The sequence below is a fragment of the Macrotis lagotis genome, chromosome 8 (genome assembly GCF_037893015.1).
Source record: "Macrotis lagotis isolate mMagLag1 chromosome 8, bilby.v1.9.chrom.fasta, whole genome shotgun sequence".
NCBI classification, from domain to species: domain Eukaryota; kingdom Metazoa; phylum Chordata; class Mammalia; order Peramelemorphia; family Peramelidae; genus Macrotis; species Macrotis lagotis.
The window spans coordinates 183,013,967-183,034,416 of NC_133665.1; the positions used below are offsets into that span (position 1 = coordinate 183,013,967).

Genomic DNA, 20,450 nt, shown 5'->3' on the forward strand with positions numbered 1-20,450 from the left:
CTATGGACAGTATTAGTGTGCTATTGTCCACAGGGTTAGATACAATTGAATAACTGAAGAACTATAATATGGGGATACCAAAGACACAAATCCTATATAGACTCATTTACAAAATATTCCTTAAAGAAATAAAGAACCTAAATATGTGGAGAAATATTTAGTGTTCATGACCAAGCCCTGCAATGTAATAAAAATTACAGTACTACTAAAATTAACTTACAATGTTAACATTATATCAATCAAATTGATAATAACAAATTTCATTTGGAAAAACAGAAGGAACTCAAATATCAAGGAAATGATTAAAAAAGTAAGGGCAATGGGGGAATAGTACTATAAGGCATTAGTCATCAAAGCAATCTAGAATTGGTTTAAAAAACAGGGAGGCAAACTAGACAAAGGAGAATCAGAAACAAGAGAACTTAATAATCTAGTATTAGATAAAGTAGAAAACATGATGATGATGATGATGATGATGATGATGATGATGATATTTGTCCTTCATTCTCAAAGATCATGAAAAGCACATGACCTGGATTTGAGTAAGGGGGGGCTGTGCTAAGTCACCATCTTACTTTCTCCTTCAGAGCTATCTGGGTCCAGTGGCCAGATGTGAATCAGGAAGATTAGAGATAGCCCTGGATGTGAAGTAATCAAGGTTAAGTGACTTGTCCAAAATCATACAGCTAATAAGAAGTATCTGAGGCTGGATTTCAACTCTCATTCTCCTGACTCCAAGGCCAGTGCTCTATCCATGGTGCCACCTAGCTGCCCCTATACAGTTAGTGTCAAGTGTCTGGGGCAACTAAGAAAAAACTCCTTATCTAATTTAAAAAAATTGCTTGGAGGGCAGCTAGGTGGCGCAGTGGATAGAACACCGGCCTTGGAGTCAGGAGGACCTGGGTTCAAATCCGATCTCAGACACTTACTAATTACCTAGCCATGTGGCCTTGGGCAATCCACTTAACCCCATTGCCTTGCAAAAAAAAACTAAAAAAAAAATTGCTTGGAAAATTGGAAAGTAATTCAGCAGATATGAGCCACAGACCAACGTTGGCCTTACACCATCTCCCACAATACCTTGTAAATGGATGCGACCTTAAAGTTAAAAATCATAGTATATAATATTAGAAGAGAAACAGATGATATATCTCTCATTGCTATAGATAGGTGATGTATGATTAACCAAAGAAGGTAAATAATTACAAAAAAAAATAAATTTGATTACATGAAACTGAAAAATATCTTCATGGGCAACATTACTGCATCTAGGATGAGAGGAAAATCTAATAAGAAAAGAAAATCTTGGCATAGAATTGTTCTGATGAAGGTCTGGTATTCAATATAAATCCTGAGATATACACACACATATGCAACCACATATATATATATATATATATATATATATATATGTAAAGAGTTTATGTCTAGCTATATGTTAATCATATATAGGACTAACAGGTGGTCAAAGGATATAAACCAAGAATTCTCCAAAGAAAAACGGCAAGGTATTCATAGCTACACTCTGCTACATATCACATGAGTGACCTTGAGAAGACCCATAACCCTGGTTCTCTGTTTCCACATCAATGAAGTCATCCACAAGCACTTATTATGTGACCAGCAACATTTTTAGATTCTGGGACTGCAAAGACAAAAGGGAGACTCCTTTTGTTCAGTGAGGGAGACACAATGTACATTATAAGTATGTCCATAATCAATATAACATGCACACAAGGTGGCATGTGGAAGGAAGTAATTAACTGGGCGTATCAGAAGAGTCTTCATGTCAAAAATGCATTTGAGTGAAGTCATCAAGGAAACAAGAGATTCTAAGAGGTAAAGATGAAAAGGAAGTATATCTCAGAGATGAGGAAGAGCCAAATAGACCATTTTGATTGGATGCTTGTTTCGGTGAGGATTCAGACTACTCTGGGTCAGAAGACAAGTAAAGAGGGGATTAAAAAGAGTATCTAGATAACCCTAAAGTACAAAACACTACAGTTTATCTAAAATTTATCTTTGCTCTCAATATCTACAATGAATTGCATATAGCAAACATATAATAAATGTTTAAAATCATAATTTTTCTCAAATTTTTTAAAGAAACAATTCAGCAAAGTCTTGGTCATTTTCTGAAGACTATTCATTTCTTCTAAATTGTTTTGGGAGATTTAAATTCATGTGCAATCCCATTCACTACCAGATCTCTATTAGATTAGAGAAAAATCTTCCAGAAATGATGTCCAAACTTTTCCTAGAAGATAATCATTTCCAGTTTCTCATCTCTTGGTCTTTTCTCAGTAAACTATGTTAACAAAAAACAGAAGAAAGCAATAAGTATCTGGAGGAAAGGAATCAAAGGGAGACACTTACTCAGCATATTTACTAATGGTCCCATCTGTTATGAAGGCCATGAAGACACAGTTGACAATAACAGTGCATATGATGAACATGCTGAATAATGTGAATAATATAGTTAAGGAAGACATGAGAAAATATATAAAGAAAAATGAAAAGAGGAATATAGGAAACATAGCTCCTTTGAGTTCTTGCTCCTCTGTACCCATCCAAGTTCTTCCTGGAGGCTCAATGTAACTGGAAGGCACAGCTTTTGCCAAGGATGGGGTTCACTTAGCCTGCTGGGGTTGGAATTGCTTCCGTAAATATACTTTTGTGCTTGGAGAGGGGGTCCAAATTCTCTCACTCTTTGTCTGTGGGTCAGGATCCTTCTATCAGCATGAAATGAGAGAGTTGGGTACCAAGGCTCATACACAAACACAGATATGTGGTATAAGAAGGAGGAAGGGAGGGAGGAAGAAGGGGTGATTGGTGTTGGAGGAGATAGGGAATCACTAGAGTTTATTGAGAAGGAAGGTGACATGATCAAACCTGTGCTTTAGGAAAATCACCTTGGTAGATGAATGGAAGATGGCATGGAATGGGGACAGAGCCCTAGCAGTTACTGCAATCATCTAGACCTGAGAGGATGGGGACCTGCACCAGAGGGGGGGCAGTGTCAGGGGTGAAAAGGGAGCATATTCAAGAGATGGTTCAAGGATAACTCTAATTACCAGGTAGAGCCAGAACCAGATCAAAATGTTAATTGGGAAATGTTTCATGAAGTAAATAAAACTATGTTGATAATGTTAATTTGTGAGTTTCTAAACCAATAGGCAGCTCCAGTTCTATTTGAGTTTGACATCTCTGCTCTGGAACAGTATTTCACAAGTGGCCCCAGGCATGACTACTTTTACAACTACCCTCCAGACTTTTTCAAAGCCATCTCCTCCTCACCAACTGCCTTGTCACTACATAGATTTTCTCTGCTCTCTGTTGTCTTCCCCTATAAAATTTGTAAACTTTTTGAGGGTAGAGATTGTCTTGCTTGCTTAACTTGTCAATCCCCATGCTTAGTCCAGTGTCTGGCAAATAGTAAGAGCTTAATAAATGCAATAAATCTCTCTCTCTCTCTCTCTCTCTCCCTCCCTCCCTCCCTCCCTCCCTCCCTCTCCTTCTCCCTCTCCTTCTTTCTCTATAAGAAAGCACCTAGATGACAGTAATTTTATAGCTGTGCAAGAGTTTATATTTATAGGATGTAAAAATTTATATTCATATTTATTTTATTAGGTTTACCCCAACATTCTGAATTATCATGATCTTTTTGGACACTGTTATCCCATGTATTAATGATGCCTCATGGTTTTACATCATCTGCAAATTTGATGAGCATGCCATCAATGCTGTTATCCAAGCTACTGACTTAGGACATTGAAGTAGAGACTTCTTTGCAAGCTGATATCATTAATGCATACTTTTAGGATCTAGCCATTCAATCAATTTTGATTCCACTAGAATAGAATAGCATCTTGTTCATATCTCTCTATTTCTTCCACAAGAAAAACTTAACAGATTCTGAATCCCTCACCATGATCGAGGAAAACTGCAGCATTTACCTGACAAGACAATCTACTCCCATTGTCAAAAAATGTCATTCTTCTGGCATGATTTATTTTTTTATGAAATTATATGGAATCTTTGTGATAATCACCCTCTTTTCTAGATACTCCATAACCATCACCTTTAAAGCTCTGTAAAATTTGATCAATCTATTCCATTTTTGTGAAAATAAGAAGCATTTATCTCTTTGCCAATTTGGCTCAATCTTTCAAAGATCACTGATGCTATCCCAATAAGTCCATCTTTGAGTTCTTTCCATGTCCAAATATGATCTTAGGCTCTGGTGGCTTGGAATTTATCAGGTTAAATTATGCTTTCTTTTTTTTTTAGATTTTTCAAGGCAATGGGGTTAAGTGGCTTGCCCAAGGCCACACAGCTAGGTAATTATTAAGTGTCTGAGGTTGGATTTGAACTCAGGTCCTCCTGACTCCAGGGCCAGTGCTCTATCCACTGTGCCACCTAGCTGCCCAAAATTATGCTTTCTTAATCTCTCCTTTCTTCCCTAGGGTTCAACTCATTCCTCATTTGTGTTCTGTAAAATAGGGATAATACCACCTACATTGCAGGGTTGTTGGGAGAATTAAAAAAAAGGATAATACATGTAAAGTACTATATAATGCTAGCTCTGATGATATGATGATGATGTTCTTTCTAATGCAAATATCATTCTCTTTGGCAAGGAAAACAGAAACAAAATAAAATTTGAAGAAATCTGCCTTCTCCAGCAGTGGTCCCAATCTCTCTTTGATTGCCCATTTTCCCCAATATAGCTTCAAGAAAAAACAGCCTTTTTTATTATTCTTATACCAAAAAGGTAGATATGAGAGTTCTGATCACCACTGATGAAGTTAAGGTCTAATATCTTTGAAAGTTATTTTGAAAAAAAAACCATTATCTTATATAATTTTGCTATCTCTTAAAGGATCTGATTTCTTTCTTATCACATTCAACTTAGATTAGTGTATACCATGGGAACAATGTAAAAACTAACAGACTGCCTTCTGTGGGGTGGGGGGAAGGAGGGAAGTGAAATTAGGGGGAAAAATTGTAAAACTCAAAATAAATAAATAAATAACTCATTAGAGAAGTGTCAAAAAAGTTATTTTGAGATGACTTGTTGTTGTTGTTGCTTTTTGCAAGGCAATGGGCTTAAGTGACTTGCCCAAGGTCACATACCTAGGTCATTATTAAGTGTCTGAGGGCAGATTTGAACTCAGGTCCTCTTGACTCCAGGGCTGGTGCTTTATCCTCTACACCACTTAGCTCCCCCTTGAGAAGACTTTTAAGGCACAACCTGGATATCAATCCAAGATTACCAATATGAAACTTACAGGCCTTAGTTTCTATAATATTAAATGCATTCATATCACTTACTTGATTCCAAAAATTCATACTAGGCATTTGGATTCTCAATTACCCAATCTTATGGAGTCCCTAGAGATGACACATTTACACTTAATTGGTGTATCAGGGTGGTGCCTGATTAGTAATGGAGGCAAGGAGAGAAAAAAGGTTAATAAAAGGATATGAATGGACTGAGATGCGAATGGCCAGTCTCCTGAATGAATTAAAAGGCCCAAGAACGAATAAGGCTGGTTTGGCACTGAAGCGGTAGATTGTCCTCTTTTTGTTCAATACCATGAATGTCTGAAAGATAGAAACAATAGGGAATATATTTAATGTGGAATAATAAAGAAAATTAAAGTATCAAAACCCAACAACAAGAATACATGATTACTATAGAAACCAAGATAGGGCACGATTTCATTTCTTGACTATCTAATATAAAGATGTGATTCCAAGGAAGCATCAGTTTTCATCTGAAAGATAAACAGTTTTTGATCAGTCTTCTGAATTATAGGAGCAGAAAAGCATCTTGAGAGACCATGTGTTCCAGCTACCCTAGACTTATCCATTCTGTTCTTGAAGTTTTTAAGGGAAGTAACTTCAAGATCTCTCTCAAAAACCTGCACCAAACACTAACTCTTGCTGAGAATACATATTCCATTTTTCATTCAGTCTAACCTAAACACTTTGGGTAACCATCTATTTCTACACTGAACAAAGGGATAATGTTATTTTATGGTTATTGTTAATCAGACTTCCTTCAGTAATTCGATAGGTCTCAAAAAATCTCATTATTTTCCCCTCCAAAATTAGACCCTTTATTTTGTACAAATAATACCAATCCAGCTAAGATGAGAAGAAGGAACATGGAGGGCAGGGAAGGACTGCAGTTCCTCTGGTAAATGTTTAATTTTTTTAATTATATAGGAACTGAGCCAAATTTATAAGACCAAGAGACATTCTTCAAATGTTAAATGGTCAAAATATGGAAATACCTCTATGAACTGTTGCAAAATTAAATGAGCAATTTTGGAAAGGTAGATAATAATTGAAAATATTATGAGACTTAGTAACTCTGACCAATGCAATGATCCCCCACAATTCCAAAAAACCCATAGCAAAAAATGTAGCCTTCCTCTTCCAGACAGAGTTGGATGGACTGAGTACAAATCAAATGATATTTTTTGCTCTTATTTTCTTGGACTTTTAAAAAAGTATAGATAAAAAACCAAAAAAAAAAATTAAAAGCAAAAAAGTAAAATAAAAAATTATTTCACTTAATCCATGTAATAGTTATTGCATTTTTTGGTTTCTCTATGAGCAGAGAAAGGGATGAATAGAAGGAGAGAACTTATTTTTAAAATATAAAATAAAAATAAAAAATAAAATTGAATTTTTAAACTGAAAATAGATCCCATTTTGCTAGCATTTTCCCATTTTCCACTTTTCTCTTCACCACACATTGAATTCCATCTTTTGGGTATCTCCAAACTTTTGCACTAGCCATTTCCTAAACATGAAATGCTCTCTTCCTTATGTCTTCCCCTGAAAATCCCTGACTTCCTTCAAATCTTAGTTCTACTGACTCCCTTCACCCAATACTGCCCCTCCTAGCAGCTAATGGCATCTCCACTAATGTTCCTTTGTCTCAGACATAGTGATATCATTTTGGCCTTCTTCAATAACAAAGGACAAGGACCAACCAACCAACCCATGTTCATCTCTACACGCCTGCATTTATCTTATATTTCTGTCCTTATGTACATGGTGACTCTTCTATTAGAGCGCTTTCCATTTTTCTTTGTGACCCCAGTGTCTGGCACATAATAAAAACTTAACAAATACTTTCTGATTAACTGATTAACTTACACTGGGAAAGAGACAGAATGGTTATTATTATCCCCATTTTACAGTAAAGAAACAAGTCCTGGCCCATTCCAATCTTTTTTTTTCTTTCCATTTGAATTCAGTTAAACGTTCTACTGTTTTCTTACCTTTAATTAAACAGAAAAGACATGAAGTCAGAACTAAGAACTTCAGTCTTATGATTCACAATTTAGTTCTCTTTTCACCAAAACTAGTAATATTTTTTGTTTCTGTATCTTTCTTAATCCCCCAGATTTCCACCCTTAGGAAACACCCTGGGGCAGCTAAGTGATGCTGTGGTTAAAGCCCAGCCCTGGAAGTCAGAAGGACCTAAGTTCAAATCTGACCTCAGACACTTAATAATTACTTAGCTGTGTGGCCTTGGGCAAGTCACTTAACCCCATTGCCTTGCCAAAAAAAAAAAACCCAAAACCAAAAACCACCCTGAAAAGAGGAATATGAAGCTAAAAACCCCAAGACCACTGATTCCACAGTCATAGAAACACAGGAATCTTTGTCCCAACCCCTTTGCCCCTAGAACCCTCCCTGGGTCTACCTTGTGGTTCACATAGTAAGGGTCAAGGTCTTCCAGAGGCTTCCCTATAACCTCAGCAGGAATGTCCCCATAAATCTTGGGTAACTTCCGGGATACTTTCAAGTCAAGCTGAGGACGAGGAAGAGGTTCTTGAACTGATGTGTCTTGGGCATTCTTCTTCTTCAGTTTCTCTGCAGCAATCAGCTTCTCAATCATTGCCAGAGAATCAGGAGTGAAGAGGTGGAAGTTGCGAGCATCTGGGAAGATCACCGGGCAGCCCATCTTTTCTTCTAGCTTCATCTTTGGGTCAAGGAGAAATGATGCACTGAGCATTCAAAGACAAAATAAAATATTGATTACCCTCAACATGCAATGCCTCCAGAATAAAAATAAAAAATAGATTGGGGGAAGAATTTTGTATGTATTATTTCTGATGAAAATCTTATGTCCAAAATCTAAGAAGCACCGATACAAACGTGAACATAAGACCCGTTAGGACGTTTGATAAATGCTCAACACATTCAAAAGTGCTTGTCTCAAGCCTGAGATCACTGAATATGAACTTACTTCTTCAAGTCAGGGTCTGCTTTAGTGCCTATCACATACTGTTGTGTTATTGCCGTTCAGTCATTTTTCAGACATGTCCAACTCTTCATGACCCCATTTGGGATATGTGGTTGCTATTGCTTTCTCCAATCCATTTTATAGATAAAGAAACTGAGGCAAACACGGTGAAGTGATTTGCCCAGGATCACACAGCAGTAAGTGAAGATGAGTTTTCCTGACTCCACATCTAGTATTCCATCCACTAATGTGCAACCTAGCTGTCTGTCACTTAGTACAGATGCAATAAGTGCCATAATGATTAACTGATGGATAGCAAAAACAAACACAATATCAATCACCATTTGAAAAAAAATTTTCAAACTGTCTAATAATCAGAAATTGTAAATTAGGGGGCAGCTAGGTGGCTCAGTGGATAGAGCACCAGCCCTGGAGTCAGGAGTACCTGAGTTCAAATCTGACCTCAGGCACTTAATAATGACCTAGCTGTGTGGCCTTGGGCAAGCCACTTAACCCCATTGCCTTGCAAAAACCAAAAAGAAATAAAAAAAACCTACAAGAAATTATAAATTAAAACAATTTTAGCTATCATCTAGTTAAAAAGAACACAATACAACTTTGGTGGGTCTCTGGGGTATAATATAGAGATGAATCTATAAAATGGTGCAGTATTTTTAAAAATATTATCAATCAACAAGTGGCAGTCTCTGGGAATGTGAAGTTCAAAAGACAATAAGCAGTTATATTCTAACTCAAGAAACCACATGAAGATATGAATGCAAAAAAGAGAATATTATAAAATAGAATTATAGAATAATTTTTGAAGGAGGACATTAGCAACTGGGGATGATCAGAAATGTCTTGATAAAAAGATTGATGCCTAAGCTGAGCCTTGAAGAAAAGCAGAGATTCTAAAATGCAGAGGTCAGGAGTTAGTGAATTCCAGACCAAGAGGAGGGTAATCTTTGGCAGAATCATAGAGAGGGGAAAATGAACAGTCATGAAAGAGAACAAAAATCAAAGCATGCTGAACCATAGTATGTGTGAAGGAGAGCAATATATAATTAACCTAGAAAGAGAGAATGAGGTTAACTTCTGGGCAGAGTTTTACTTGCTAAACTGAAGAGTTTGTATTTGATCCTAGACAAAAGAAAGGGGCCACTGGGATGCCTCTAGTGGGGAACTTGGCATGGACAAATCTGCACTTAAGAAAGCTTTTGCTATTGTGTGGAAAATGAACTAGATTGAGGAGAAATGGTGAAAGAGGAGAGATGATACACCAATTATATGGCCATTCTAACAGTCCCAGCAAAGGAGGTAAGGGCCTGTATGGTGGCTATTTGAATAAAGAGAAGGGACCAGGATGTGAAAGGTGCTATAGGAATAGAAACAAGAAATGACAACCAAATGAAAGGTGAAAAAGAGTAGGAAAACATAGTGATCCCAAGGACAGGATATGGAAAGATAACATAAGGCTCAGAAGGCTCCCCCAAGAACACATTAAGTCAACAAAATTGGGCATGCAAGAAAGAATACAACTAAAAGGTCCAAATTTTCTGAAGACATAAGATAAAATGCCATGAGAAGAATCCACAGTTCACCTCCAGAAAGGGAAAAAACATACAAACAAATCTGTTTTAAACTCTAAGACACATAACAGTTAAATTTTAACAATGCTAATAAGAAAAAAGAAAGACTTTCAAATATAAAGATCAATTTGAATAACTGAAAACGTTTGCATCTACCAGATACTTCAGAAAAGAAAATGGATTAACTAATATCACTAATAATTATCTATCACTGCTTAATTATTCACTTATTAATAATTGTTAAATTTATTCATTAATGGTTCTTGTCCTTTGTTATAGAAGACTAAAATGACTTCACTATGTTTGAAACAAATTACAATGTGTCCTGCTGTGGTTGATCAGACCAATATAAGCTTGGAATACTCTAACTATATTCATTAATAATTTGAGGTTCAAGGAGTAAAAGAACTCATGCAACAACCCAAAGTAACATATCCTAAAACCTGGACTTAAACGTCAATGAAAAAAGATGAATGTTCAATAATAAAGAAGCACTGAAGCTTTCCATTAACAACAGCAATTATTTGCTTCATAGAGTAGAAATTTTGCCTTATTTTCTGCTTTCCTTCTTGGTTACATTTGTTTCATTTGAACAAAATCTTTTTAATTGAATGCAATCTGAATTATCCATTTTTCACCTAACTTTGTTCTCTATCTTTTGTTTATTCATAAATTGCTCACCTATCCATAAATCTGAAAAGTAATATGTTCCACGTCTAATTTTCTTGTAAAATCTAAGTCCTGTATACGTGTTGATCTTATCTTGGCAAATAGTGTGAGATATTAGTCCATGCCCAGTTTCTGCCAGTTTGCCAAAAATTTTTACAAAATAATGAATTCAGGGGCAGCTAGGTGGCACAGTGGATAGAGCACCAGCCCTGGAGTCAGGAGGACCTGAGTTCAAATCTGGCCTCAGACACTTAATGATTGCCTAGCTGTGTGACCTTGGGCAAGTCACTTAACCCCATTGCCTTAAATAAAAATTTAAAATTTAAAAAAAACACAAAATAATGAATTCTTATCCCTGTACAGTTGTCAAACACAAGGTTATGTTTATTTGCTGTGGTAACTTGCATGTCTACTCTGTCCCATTGATCTACCTTTCTATTTCTTAGTATCAGATAGTTTTGATAATTATTGCCTTATAATATAGTTTAAGTTCTGATACTGCTAAAACTCCTTCCTTTACATTTTTTCATTAGTTTCTTTGATATTATTGACTTTTTGCTTCTCCAAATGAATTTCATTATGATTTTTTTCAAATTCAGCAAAATCATTTTTGATAATATAATTGGGATGGTGTTGAATAAATACACTAGTTTGTATAAAATTGTCATTTTTATTATGCTGGCTCTGTCCTAACCATGAACAATTAATATTTTTCTAATTATTATTTAAATTTGATTTTATTTGAATCAAAAGGGTTTTTTTTTTAGGTTTTTTTTTCCAAAAGGGTTTTTTAAATAATTTTGTTTATATATAGTTCCTGGGTTTATTTTGAAAGTCATGCACAGTAGATTTGAAGTTTCATGTATAATCATCTTTTTTAACTATACTATATTATTGTTTTATTCCATAAATTTAAAAGACTATTTTAAATGAATAATTAGGTTACTTAAATGTCTAGTTTTTTCAAAAGGCTAAATATAAATTTATATAAAAAGTCTTATGTTTACCTGCTATCTATTTCTACAAATGTATTATACTTTATAATACATTTTAATTTTGCATCAATGTAATTATTGGTTGTCTAAGCTGTAATGTCAATATGAATAAAAAAATAATTTTAAAATAAAAAAGAGATAATTTTCAAGAAAAGCTACTATGATTAAGAAGACCTGGAGAAGATAGAACTTTAGCTGAGACTTGGAGGGTATCAGGGAAGGCAAGAGAATATGAGGAGGGAGAAAATTCCAGGCATAAGGGGCCAGAAGTGAAAATACCCAGAGTTGGAAGATGATGAATTGTTGGCAAGGAATAGAAAGGTCAGTGTCACTGGATACCAAATTACATGGTGGGGGAAAGTAAGGTTTAAGACGGCTGGCAAGATAGGGGAGGCAGTTGTGAAGGGCTTTGAATGCCAAATAGTATTTTCTATTTGATCCTGGAAACAATAGGAAACCACTTGAATTTTTTTAAGTAAGGGGTTAATATGACCTTGAACTTTAGGAAAATCACTTCTCTGTGACTTAATGGAGGATAGAGTGGAATGGGAAGAGACAAGAATCAGGCAGATTCACCTGCAGACTATTGCAATAACCCAGGCATAAGGGTTTGGACTAGAGAGAAGGGGGAGTCTTTACTAGGTGGTGTAAAAATGAAATAATGGATCTTGGCAACAGATTGGAGATGGGAAACGAAAAATAATGAGAAGGCCAAGCTGACTCCTAGATTAGGAGTCAAGAGTGCGTGCCTGGGAGGATAGTGTTGTATCATACACTGCTTGGAAAGATGCAGGGAGGATTTGGGGAAAAGATAATAAGATCTCTTTAGAATACACTTAATTTAAGATAGGTATCACCCAGAGTATTGTTCTGTTCCCCAGTCTCTTCTCTCTCTAGATGTACCCACTTGGCAATCTCATCAGTTTTAATGGATTTACTTTGTCTTTGATGGCAACTTTTAGAATGACCTTCCCTGTTCCAACCTCTCTGCTGATCTCCAATATCACCTTTCAGACATTCCAACTGGATGTTTCGTAAACATCTTAAATTCAACTTGTCCAAGAGATTTTAGAGGAAATATTTTCTCCTAAAATTGTGATTCAAACAAAAATTAAAATATGGAAAGAATACATTAAAGAACCCATTTTCTCTTGCTCGCTGACTGGTACACCAGGGGAGGCACATCTCTGTCATTGCAAGTTGAAACCATGAGCAGATAGACACCAACCAGCACAACACATAATAAAAGAGCTTTGAAGGCAACGTCATGGCAAGACATGAGAAAGGATTCTAAGGAGAGAGCAACCCAAAATCTACAAAAGGATGGTATCTCCCTTAAGAATGATCCACCCTGGGGCAGCTAGGTGGAGCGGTGAATAGAACACAGGCCCTGGAGTCAGGAAGAGCTGAGTTCAAATCCAGACTCAGACAATAATTACCTAGCTGTGTGGCCTTGGGCAAGCCACTTAACCCCATTTGCCTTGCAAAAACCTAAAAAAAAAAAAAATGATCCACCAAAATGAAAAATCAAAAAGAAAACATATACCAATCAAGATGTAAATGGGTTCATGGAATGTTTAAGATACAATGGGAATGTGACAGGATCACTTAGCCTAGAAATAAGAGACAAAATGGCAACAGCTCTCAAAAAAAAGATAGTCTTGAGAAGGAAGGAGGTGGAAAAGACAAAAAATAAAGGAAAACCACATGGGTCTGTTATCATTGCTGAAAACCAGGCCATGGAGTTGCAGATTGGCCTGTTATCTTTGAGAGTCAAGATAAGGACCCTGGAATTTGTTACCACAGTGGTTCCACTGAACATGAAATAACCAGATACAAAGTCAAAGTAGACCCATATATGGGAGAATTTCCTTTTGCTAAATGTTTCATTTGTGGAGAGATGGGACACCTATCTAGATCTTGTCCTGATAATCCCTAAACAACTTTACACTGAAGGTGGTAACCATGTGGCTCTGTGGAATATTTTTAAAAAAGATTGCCCTGAAAATTAGAATTCAGATAATGAGATTGCAGTTGGTTGTTGGACTAAGGGGATGAGTACACATTATGAAGGAATTTTGGAGGCTCCCAAATGATAAAAAAAAAACCAAAAAAATTGATAGCCAAGTTTATTAACTTTTGAGGGCAGACAGATGACACTTTAGAGTGTCATATTATCTGAATGTTGTCAAAATTCTCGTCTGGAGTTTTGTGCCCTGAAGAGGAGTACCACCGATATAAAAACACTCAAAAACTAGTATTTGATGCTTAAATTGGAGTTCTGGGGGGAAAAATCTAGTTCTTAACAAAATAGTATCTGCAAAGGAGGAATGAAATCAATTCATAAGAATCTTGTTTTCTTAAAAATAAATTAAATAGTCCAAAAATAAGACTTTCTGCATATGAAGCTGAGTTTTCTATATTTTTATAAAAGTTACATTTCTTTATGTATTTTAAGAGTTCAAATTTTTCCTAGCATATTGAAATTTGTTTTGCTTTTGAATATTTAATAAAAATGACTTTACCTGTCTAGGTTAAAAAAAAAAGAATACATCCAAGAACAGATAAAAGGGAGCAATTTGTTGCATGTATGCAGGACATCTGGGTAAAAATAACAAGAAAGCAAATAGTGCCTCACCCTAAGAACTTTCTTAATAATTAGAACCTCCAACCATGAAAGGGGCAATAATACTGTGGAGAAAAGGGTTTACATCCCATCAACTGGCCATCTGTCAAAATCAAAATAATGGGATTTCTGTTTTGTGGGAAAACTCATGCTCTGGTGGTTTATCTTACCACAAAATTGCTCCTAAGAGAACAAAATGAAAGGCTTGGCAGGTCCTACAAGAAACCTGGGGAGCTTTGCCAACCAAGCTAAGTATGGAGAGTGTCACCCACAGAAGACTAGACACTAGCTAATAATTGTTTTTTGAAGAAACCTCATTTTGTTTGTTGTTTTAAAGAAACTTCAGTAGACTATCAATATGAGTATAAAAAATAAAATAGTTCCTTTCCAAGGGCTTCTCAGTTGGTGGGTAAGATAAGAAGTATATAGAAAAAGATGGAGAATATACATACAAATACAGACACAGATTCACACAAGAAAGAATGCAAATTTATACATATGCACCTATAAATACACACAAGTTAAATACAAGTTAATTTGGACAATTGGAGAGAATCAGGAAAAGTTTCCAACAAGAAGATGATCCTGCAGGGTTGCAGAATACCTGGAAAGACTTGCATGAACTGATGCTTAGTGAAGGGAACAGAAACAGAAGAATCTTGTACAGACTAACAGCAACATGGGATGATGGTCAACCATAATGGACTTGCTCATAATCAATAATCAAATACAATAATCAAAGACAAATCTAAAGGACTTGTGCCAGGAAATACCGTCCATATTCAGAGGAGGAACTGTGGAGCTTAAAATGTAGGCCGAAACTTACTCTCTTTAATTTTTTAAGAGTTGTCTTAAGTATTATGTTGGGGTTTCTTCTCTCAATTTTTTTTTCTTTTTGGATTTGATTTTTCTTTTACAATGTGATTAATATGGATCTATGTTTAGCATAGTTATGCATGCAGAATCTATATTCGATTGCTTTCTGTCAAGGGGAGGAGAGAGGGAAAGGAGAGAGGGAGGGAGGGAGGGAAAAAAATGTAAAACTCAACACCTTGCAAAAAAAAGATTGTTGGAAACTACCATTGCATGTAGTTGGGAAAATCAATTAAATATTTAAATTTTAAAAAGAACATGGCCCTTAAACTCAGTCTGAGCGGATGACAGAAACTGGATGAGGTCAAGAAGAGGAAGGAGATCATTCCAAACATAAGGCATGGCTGATGCAAATGCTCTGATTCAAGCAATGGAGTGGCATGTGTAAGGAAGAGAGAGAAGGCCAAATTGACTGGATCACAGAGAGTGAAAGGGGCAGAAATGTTCAAAAAAGCTGGAGAGGGAGGTTGGGGTTAGGTTGTAAAGGGCTTCTTAAAGCTAAACAGAGAATTTTAGTAAAATAGTTTAAGGAGATACTAGGATCTAGTCAAGATGTTTTTGATTTTAGGTTTATTGAAGGCTTGTTCTGAGGATGAGAGAGGCTTGGACAAGTTTGAATGTAGTAGGGGACAGCTATGTAGCACAATGGATAGAGCAGCGGCCCTGGAGTCAGGAGGACCTGAGTTCAAATCCGACCTCAGACACTTAATAATTACCTAGCTCTGTGACCTTGGGCAAGCCACTCTTAAACATTTAAATTTAAAAATTTTTTTGATTGGGATATAGGAAGTGGTGAAATAATAAGTTATATTCAGAGAAGGGACCAGTTGATAAGAATAGATTAAAGCTGCCAGGTAGACAGATGATTGAGGGAGTAGTCTACTAGAGATTATGAGAGGGCATGGGATCACATGTTCCTGTAGAAGGTCTTGTCTTGTCAAGGAGAAGGGTCACCTCTTTGTCAGAGAGTAATGGAAAGGATGAGAGAATAGAACATGATGTCAAGAGCTTTTGAGATGAAAAGAAAAAGAGAAAAAAGGGAACTCATGTTAAATGGCCTCCATTTTCTCCATAAAGTATGAGACAAGGTCCTAAGTTGAAGAAAATAGGAAAGGATGGGGAAAGTTTTGGGGGAAAGAGAAGATTTGGAACAGCTTCTGAGAGGAAAAAAAGGAGTTGGACAGGGAAGAATAGAAGGACTGCTTTGCTATAGTGAGGGCAGCTTGGATATCATGAATTTATAATGCATCCAGTCAGCACAACTGCAAGATTATCTTCAAGCTTCATTCAAAAGTTTGCAAGGAGGAAGATGGTTGGAACAACCTAAGCCAGAGATTAGGAGGCAGGAAAGTCACAGCAGGCAAGAGGACAAGAGATTCAAGTAGAACTGGACCAGTTAACTACTCGGTTGAGGTTAGAAGTGAGGTCAGAGAAAATGTGGTCTAAGAAAATATGGAGTGGGGACAGCTAGGTGGCGCAGTGGATAAAGCGCCAGCCCTGGAGTCAGGAGGACCTGGGTTCAAATCCAGTCTCAGACACTTAATAATTCCCTAGCTGTGTGGCCTTGGACAAGCCACTTAACCCCATTTGCCTTACAAAAAAAAAAAAACCTAAAAAAAATTTGGAGTGGAGTGAATAGATATCTTAGAGGAGAAAGGGACAGGTTTAGGAGGAATAAGATATAGGACGTGATAAGAAGTCATGTTCAGAACTTGGAGGAATGTCAAAGTTTCTGATTAGGGAAGACAAACATTGATTGATGTAATAATAAGATCCCAGAGTGTGACCATCCCTATGTATGGCTGAGGTGAAATGAAGAAATAGACCATGAAATTAAAGAGACTGAAGAATGGGAGGTTAGGAGTTTTCAAGGTGTGGGGATATTAAGATCCCCTAATGGAGGTTGCAGAAAGATGGTGAGTCAGGTACCAAACTCCTTGAGAGTGAAAGAATAAAGTGGTAAATTGTCCTATTGCACATACTAGAATCTGTATTGGAAGAAAAATTTTAATTGCATAGACTCATAATGCATAAAGAAATAATGTCTATTTGAAGGACAGTGTATTCATATCAGCAGCTAGATAGAACAGTGGACAGAGCACTGGCCTTGAGAGTCAGGAGGACAGAAGTATGAATCCAACCTCAGACACTTGATTCTTACTAGCTGTGTGACCTTGGGCAAGTCACTTCACCCTGATTGCCTCACATCCAGGGCCATCTCCAGCCACCTGATCCATATCTGGCCACTGGATTTAGACGGCTCCAAGAAGAGAAAGTGAGGCTGGTGACTTAGCACAGCACCCCTGTCACTCAAATCCAATTATCGTGCTTGTCATGGCATCACCTCCCTGATGTTGTGGTCTTGGAAAATCATTAAATTGCTACAATTCTGGACTATGCTGTAGCCAACTTCAATCCTTAACGAATGTTAAATTTTCAGTGTAAGCAATTACACTTGGGAAATCAGCCCACTATAAATGAGGCTTTGATTTGTTGTTTTGTGGATTATCTAGACTTAGGAAATTAATGGAAAAAATATTCAGATGCACTTACTCTTAAAAGTATGTAGTAGGGGCATTTTTTTAGAGACCTGATTATTGAACATTTAGCAGAATACCAACTTCAACTGAAGCAATGAGAATTTGTTAGATACCTTCTCCCTTCATAATCCAATTTTTCTATTCTGTCATACAAAAATCTAATTTTTACGGTGAATGTTATTTTCTTTACACTCAACTTTTCTCTGTCAGTTGTTTATACCCATAGATACATATGTACAAACACATACACATTAATGTATACTATATATTAATTAATTATTTATAATTTAACCTATAATTAATATATTAATATACATTAATATATATTAAATATATTAATATATTTGTTCTAAAATATATGCAATAAAAATATATAGAATTTTATTTTTATAGGTCACATAAAAATACATATGCTGTGTATGAGTCCAAAAGCTACAGGAAGACTCAGTCAATTTTCTCTACACAGTCTATAGTCTGAAAGCAAATTCATTTGGAATTTTTAGAAAAATACTATCGCTGATTAGAGTGATCATTTCTGTTTTTTAAAAATTAGTTATGCTTCATTATCTCTATTATCTTTAGAAAAATCTTGTCTGGATCTGTAGATGAGGTCTTTTCAATTCAAACACCTTCTTTTCATATCTCCAAGAAACGTGGAATCAAAAAGACTGACAATTCAATGAGAAAGATGTCAATTTGCCCCAGCTGGGTTATTTTGCCTCTGAGTGGGAAGCTCAGGCAGCTTTGTTCAGATGTATATTTGGGGGTTCTCTACCCTGGGAGCTCTGCCAGTGTGGTCAAATAGCTAGAACCAAAGGAAACTTAATACTAACTTTTATCCTAACCCCAACCACCCAAAGAAAGACATAATAAACAATAGACTTTTAGAATACTCTCTGATGAACCCAAAGGAATCTACACTTATGAAATCCCCAAATTCCAAACCCCCAAATTCTGGGCTCAATGCTTTATTATTCCCAACAGGGTAGAGAAAGACAAGACTACATGGAATGTAGATTCCACCAGCTTCTCCTCCTCCTGGATCAGGTGGGCAGGAACTCCCAAGGAAAGCAGACTCCCCCATTCACAGATCAGTGAATTTCATAGTTTTCAGTGGCTACCACTGACCTCCCCATCTAAAACAATTAGACCAGAGTTGACAGGCCATGGTTTCTTCCATCTGACATATTTTTACACACAAACCATGTGTTTTTACACACTCAATTCATTTTCACATGCAGATATAACTAACAAAATCATCACACACATAAATAAATCTTAATACAAAACATTTAAAACAGGAACTCTGCAGGGGGAATAGCTTATTAAATCCTCAAACAAAAAAAAAAGACAATTTTTTTTTCTGATCGAGTCTTTTTAGACATAATGAATCAATGCAGTATTGACTTTGTGTAACAGTCCCCTTAGGTGGGGATAGGAGAGACTGGATCAGTGGTGGTGCCAGAAACCTTTTCCTCACTTCTTAAGTTGGCCAGCCAACTCTGACAAGGTATCCCAGCTCCTTATCATTGTCACCAGGGACTGAGGTGCAGTTAAGGCTGCATCTGGATTTGGGGAAGGAAATACTAAATTTTCCTCTTTCTCTTGATAATATTATTCATGCAAGGAGAAATCCAGATCCTCAGGCCTGGACTTCTATCAAAGAAGGGAAAAGAAAGGAAAAAGTTATACAACAGGATTGGACTTCTTCCTACCTTGTGAACAGAGAGTCTCCAGGGTTCTTCCCTATGTCCTCGGATGCTCAGGATGCCCCCCAAGACACCCTAGATGAGCTGAGATGCTCCTCAGAGCTGAGCTAGCTGCCTCTCTGAGGGAGCCTGGAATCCTCTCTTGGGTGGGGTGGAGAGAGCTGTGTGAGGCAAATGGGAAGAGAGCCAAAGTGATTTTAAAGAATCTCAGAGTAAACTCTGTAATCGGAGAAGGCACTTACATTTATACTGTGGAATCATTCACCTTTAATCAGTGCTTAATCTAGCTCTGCAAAAAAGGAAATATCATTAATAAAGAAACAGGTTGTTTGTATTCATTCTGATCCAAGTGAGTAAGAGACAAAAGAGTTTCTCTGGCAACCTGTCCCTCACTCCCAGAATCCTGCAGGGCAGTGCACAAAGTTCTTCATGCAGGGCAGAGTCTGGGTTCTGCGCTTCACTCTTTACCCTGGAGAACCATCTTCTGTACCATCTACTATATGGGGCTAACCCCAGACATGAGCAAAGTACCTGCCCGTTTGAAAGGATGCCTAGGAAAGTCTCCTTAGGCAAAAATATCACTCCCATTAAAATACCTTCATTTAAAGCCCATTTCCATGAAAAATGAAAGAAATAAAAATCCCCTGGAAAGACTCACAGCTTCAGCCATCAATACCTTGCAATAAAAAATATGGACAGTAAAGAGAATGGGCAGGTGGTAGGGGTAGTAAAATAGGTACTGAAAGGAAAAGTTGAAATACATGAAGAATCAATTCTTCCCAAAGATTAGTTTGCCAAGGTCTGGTTCTGTTATCAGTGGAGAATTTTATTAGAATAAAGAAAAGGTACAATTAATTCATAGTCATGCACTTATTAAGTGCCTATCATACATCGGACATTAGCTAGATAATAGAAACAAAACTCGAGAAGCTTATATTTCACACAATATAAAATATGGGCAAGTGACTTTGAAGCATGGTCACTAGCAGTTAGAGGTCAGAGCTCATGTAGGATATGGCACTGGAAGTAAGCTTTATAGAAATAGGCAGAAGTGAGGAGAAAGGGCATTCTAAACATGAGCCACAGCCATTGGAAAGGCATAGGAGGAAGTGGAAGGAGGCCAGTTTGGCTGAAATAGAAAGTGCATGAAAGGGAATGTCAGAGGGGGATGTATTTT

The 20,450-nt window shown here is 36.7% G+C and overlaps 1 protein-coding gene and 1 pseudogene across 3 annotated transcripts in view; one reads left to right on the plus strand and one right to left on the minus strand.

Annotated features, from left to right (window-relative positions):
• SCN11A (sodium voltage-gated channel alpha subunit 11) overlaps positions 1-20,450 on the minus strand; it is a 197,404-nt gene that overhangs the window by 99,429 nt on the left and 77,525 nt on the right. For 2 of the 3 annotated variants that reach the window (XM_074199106.1, XM_074199105.1), the window contains exon 1: positions 2,377-2,461. In XM_074199106.1, the coding sequence (XP_074055207.1) occupies positions 2,377-2,456 (80 nt within the window). In that variant the 5' untranslated portion in view covers positions 2,457-2,461. Of the gene's footprint in view, positions 1-2,376; positions 2,467-5,488; positions 5,608-7,729; positions 8,034-19,279; positions 19,435-20,450 lie in introns of those variants that run through there. The other variant, XM_074199107.1, reaches the window with a different exon arrangement.
• On the plus strand, positions 9,560-13,621 carry LOC141496586 (zinc finger CCHC domain-containing protein 9 pseudogene; annotated as a pseudogene).